We start from the raw sequence: 5,041 nt of genomic DNA on the forward strand, positions 1-5,041 counted from the left end.
CCTTCATGTGTCAGAGTTTATCCTCCCCAATACTACCAGAGCATCTGGCTCTGCAGTGCCACATTATCCCTTCTGTTCTTCCTACAGCAAAGGGGCCACTGTAGGGCTTTTAGAAATGATGGGGTTCCTCCTACCAGTGCATATTCTTAATGTTTGGTAATGTGCTTCTAACACCTGAAAAGGTGTAATTCAAATATAGGAAGCAGAGGCTACTACTAGCTGAGATTTCAAAGGGCAACATGACAGTTTAAATCTTAGCTTTGACGTAAATATAAGGGATTAAAAACCAAGGCCAAAGTGGAAACGGGATTAAGATGTGAATTTTATGCATCCTAGTATTCTGATCTTCATCTTTTACCCCTCATTGAGCAGGCTGATGTCATATCTAGAAACAGTGAGCAATTTCATCACCTCATCGCCACTTGCACATTACTTTTATGATTATTATTATTACTATTATACTCTACATTTTCCACTTATTTATAAAATGGCAATTTAAGGGGGCACCTGAGTGGCTCAGTCAGTTAAGCTTCTGACTTTGGCTCAGGTCATGATGTCACAGTTCATGAGTTTGAGTCCCACATTGGGCTCTGTGCTGACAGGTGGGAGCCTGAAGCCTGCTTCAAATTCTTGTCTCCCTCTCTCTCTGTCCCTCCCCTGCTTGCGCTCTCTCTGTCTCTCAAAAATGAATAAATGTCAAAACAATTTATAAAATGTCAGCTCAAGATTTCCTTATAAAAGTCAGAAGATAGAGTATATAATGAAAAGTCCTTCTGCCCAGAATCCGCTCACTTCTCCTTAGAAGGAATGAATGAAACGAGTTTCTAAAAAATTTCCCAGAGCGATTCTATGTGCACATAGGGATGACTGCACAGAATACATTTTTTATGGTGAACACATTATATATACTGTCTTATATCTTATTTCTTTTCAATATATTTTCAAGATTTTTCTATGTTTGTATAAATAGAGCTCCACTGTCTATTTACTGACTACATAGTATCCCAGTGTATGCACATGTTAAATTTATATTACCACTTTGTACAGATAGATCTAAGCAATCTTTTCCCACTTAAAATGATGTTTCAGTGGATTTTGCACATGTAGATTTCCTAAAAATTAACATGCTATATCAAAGTGTACATGCATTTACTGTCTAATGTGGGCCATTGATATACTCTCCTGGGTACTTTTTGTATATAAAACTTTGCTGAATAAAAGTGAAAAGCACACAAAGCAAAAAGAGGTTGCAGTCTATAGCCACAGTCTTTAATTTCTTTAAAAGGACAGCTATTTCTTTTTTAAAAGTGAGCTCACACCTCTTGCAATGCTATCAACAGCAAGTCTCGCAGTAAGTACTGAAATAATCTCCCTGCCAAATCTGTCTAAGGCTTGTGTCAACCAGGAAGTATTATCATTTTTAGTCGTATCAATCATATGTTTCAACTGATTTATCTCTGCATTCATCTCTTCAGATTTCTTTCTAAATCCTTCATTGAGCAGCTCTTCTTGGTCCTAAACAAAAAATGAGAAGGAAAACTTTTAAAATTATCATTTTTTTCAACATTTTCATTTTGTATTTGAAATCTTGGTCAAACTATGTTTTACTCCTAAAATTCTTCTATTTTACTCAAGCATGAATGAGACTTTTGCAATGAGGAATATCTCCTTAGCTTGGACCTACACATTGGGAGAAAGCATACTTTAAAGCCTTACTAAAAGTCACACACCACTAAGGTTTTTCTTGGATGTTAAGCCTGACATGAAGACAAATGTAACATTTTTCAGTCAAAAAATCCAGTTGATAGATAGGCTTGGTCTGATTGCACTAGTTGTCAGTCCCACTTGGATTGCTATGATCAACCAAACAGGAGAAATGATGGGATCTTACAAGCTGCTCGAGAAATCTGTTATAAATATGTCCTGATGGACATTAAGTGATTTCTTCCCTATGCCACTTGATAACTTGAGTAGACTATGCACACTTGGAGACAATACAGTAATTTTAGAAGCTGTCACTCCCCTGTGTTTTCAAGTCTTTACATGTCTGATAGTTTTATGTCAGTATATATGTCAGGGTCTTTGGGTAGCAGTAGGGTTTCTGATAATTGTCAGTGATCTTGGTAAAGCAGTTGCTACTCATATTAATTACATATGGTAGAATATATGTTTAATCAAGCCTCATGAGATCATTTTAAAATCCTCAACTGCTATTTATAGCACTTGGAGGGGCCATATTCATTCTGAACTCTCTAGAGTCTACATATAGCATGGAATTCAAAGGTTTCTATAGAAAAGAAGGGGGAATAGGAGGAGGTGGTGGAGAAGAAAGGGGAGGGGAAGGAGATGGAAATGAGAGGGAAAAGAAGAAGGAGAAGGAGATACAGAAAGAGAAGAAGAAGAAAAAAAAGAAAAAAGAAGAAGGAGGAGGAGCAGGAGGAGGAGGAGGAGAAAGAGAAGGAGAAGGAGAAGAAGAAGAAGAAGAAGAAGAAGAAGAAGAAGAAGAAGAAGAAGAAGAAGAAGAAGAAGAAGAAGAAGAAGAAGAAGAACAAGAAGAAGAAGGAGAAGGAGAAGAAGGAAAAGAAGAAGAAGAAGAAGAAGAAGAAGAAGAAGAAGAAGAAGAAGAAGAAGAAGAAGAAGAAGAAGAAGAAGAAGAAGAAAAAGAAGAAGAAGAAGAAGAAGAATTATTCAAAGGATTCAGGGTTTTAATAAGTCACAAGTAACTAATGGCAATCATGCTTCCTTCCATGAGATCACTGCAACCTTCACCCATCCTTTCCTGAGGTACCAGGAGGCCCATCAAGCATCACCAAGGCCATGGGCAGACTTACCTTCAGCTTATGCTCCAACATCATATTCTGTTCTTTTATTATGTTTTTTCTCTCTCTCTCCATCTTCTCCTTCAGTTGATCTATGTTTTCCCGGAAGCTCCTCTCTTGTGCCTCCATCTGCTGTTCCTGCTCCAGTAGTTTCTGTCTTAGCAGCTCCTGTTCCTTCTCAGCTGCTTCCTTGCTGGCCTTCTCAGCTGCCCCCAGGAACGTTTAGAGAGAGAAGAAAATTAGGTGAGGACTGATCTCTACCCTCTTGAGCTCAGAGACAAAATGAAATTGGAAGGGAAGGTGGAAAATCTCTGAATTCCTCATGTCCACACCATCAGGAGCATGTTCAGAATATTAAGGGGAAAGTCTTATATTGGACTGACATGCAGCTACAACTCCCCTTGTTGTTTATAGATTGAGCAGAGTTGTTCCGCAGAAGGAGAGAAAGCTCCTGTTTCAGGAAGGCTTTGTTCTCACACTGGACAGGGGGACCTACCCAAGCCATTTTCAGCCCAGCCCAGCCCCATACCTGCTATGGCCTTCTCCCTATCGGTGAGGGCTTTATCTGCCTGCCAGATGGATTTCTCTATTGAAGCCTGGGACTGTAGAAAGTTCTGGAGGACCTCATTTGCCTGAGAAACCAAAAAGGAAGAAAGAACTGAGATTTCCACTCAGGAGATAAGTGCTGCAAAAACAAATGTGTATATGCACGGCATTTTTGCTGAATTCATGCTTAAAATTCTATGGTGGCTCCCTACAAGGTGTCCAACGTCCTTAGAGTGACCAGAGACTCTCTATATCTCCTGCTTCCTGTCTCCCGCCAGTGTCTCCCCCCGTGCTGCTTCCTTCTACCCATTCTAGGTCCAGACAGTCAGAACTACGTTCAGTTCTATAACTCCACAACCTCAACTGCTTTTATAGGCTTGTCTACTCATTGGTAAATGTTTCCTATAATTTGTGCTGTTGCTGTCCTCTGTTATTTGTTGGTTTTAACTTTTGGCACATTATTTTAACCTGCCTATGCCTCTCAGTTCAGATCTGTAAAATATTGACAATAAATGTAGATATTTCATTATGTTATTTGAAGGATTAAGCTAAAGAGTCTTGGAAAACAGCTTTACATGATTGCTATAAGAAATAACCATCCAGGCAAGCCTGCGTGGCTCAGTAAGTTAAGCATCTGACTTTGGCTCAAGTCATGATTTCATGGTTTGTGGGTTTGAGCCCCACACTGGCTCTGTGCAGATGGTACAGAGCCTATTTAGAATTCTATCTCTCTCTGCCCCTTCCTTTCTCCCTCTCTCTCCCTCCCTCTCAAAATAAGTAAATAAACTTTTAAAAAAGAAATAACAGTCTAGTATATATTTGTTGCACTATTATTATCATTACTTTTTAATAGGTTTGTTACCACAAGCCCATTTGTATAGCCCATTTGCATTTACTTGTTTGTTTGTTTATTTGTTTATTACTCCTTTTTAATTTGCGTGTGGTTGACAAACAACGTTCCCTTAGTTCCCAATGTAGAGAATATTGATTTGACAGGTTTCTCCTTATGCTATGTCACCAAAAGTGTAGCTACTGTCAGTCTTGCTACATCACTGTTACAATGTCTACAATATTCTTGACTGTGCTCCTTATGCTGTGCCTTTTATTCTCATAACTGATTCACTCCATAACTGGAAGCCTGTACCTCCCACTCCCCTTCACCCATTTTCCCCATCCATTTATCTTCTCCCGTTCTGGCAATCATCAGTTTGTTGTCTGTCTTTACAGGTGTGATTCTGCTTTTGTTTATGTATTCATTTGTAGGCTTTTTCTTTAAGATTCTACTTATGAGTCATACGTAGCCCATTTTCATAGGTTCACATGTGTTATAACTTCGTATGCAATTATCTGTGTATTTGACTCTCTCTCTTACCTTGTACTTAAGTACAAAGACTCTGAGTTTAACTTGTAAATTGTCATCACTTGGCATATTCAATGTCCTGTTGTTAAAGGAAGAAATGAGTAATTTGTATCTCACGTGGATTTCAGAACCGCACACTCATTTCTTGGGAATGGGCATTTCCACTCTCCTCGAGATTAAATAACAAATAGTGGACCTTAAAAGCTAAAGCTGTCATGATATCGCCCTGCTGTCTCATATCACCCACAACTGGTGCTGTGCTTTCAGATTTTCAGGAGATCCCTCGACTCTACTCTGTAGGCCCCCCATGCTCCCC

At 39.1% G+C, this 5,041-nt stretch overlaps 1 protein-coding gene across 1 annotated transcript in view; it reads right to left on the bottom strand.

The window, feature by feature from the left end:
• Positions 1 to 1,247: 1,247 nt before the first annotated feature.
• The window catches only part of LOC115297644 (guanylate-binding protein 6-like), a gene marked incomplete at its 5' end in the record, with an annotated part of 29,855 nt that continues 26,061 nt past the window's right edge, over positions 1,248 to 5,041 (bottom strand). The window contains 4 exons of the mRNA XM_029945806.1: positions 1,248 to 1,515; positions 2,832 to 3,025; positions 3,349 to 3,451; positions 4,738 to 4,804. Coding sequence (XP_029801666.1) covers positions 1,291 to 1,515; positions 2,832 to 3,025; positions 3,349 to 3,451; positions 4,738 to 4,804 — 589 coding nt within the window. The remainder of the gene's footprint in view (positions 1,516 to 2,831; positions 3,026 to 3,348; positions 3,452 to 4,737; positions 4,805 to 5,041) is intronic.

The sequence above is a fragment of the Suricata suricatta genome, chromosome 8 (assembly GCF_006229205.1).
Source record: "Suricata suricatta isolate VVHF042 chromosome 8, meerkat_22Aug2017_6uvM2_HiC, whole genome shotgun sequence".
NCBI classification, from domain to species: Eukaryota; Metazoa; Chordata; class Mammalia; order Carnivora; family Herpestidae; genus Suricata; species Suricata suricatta.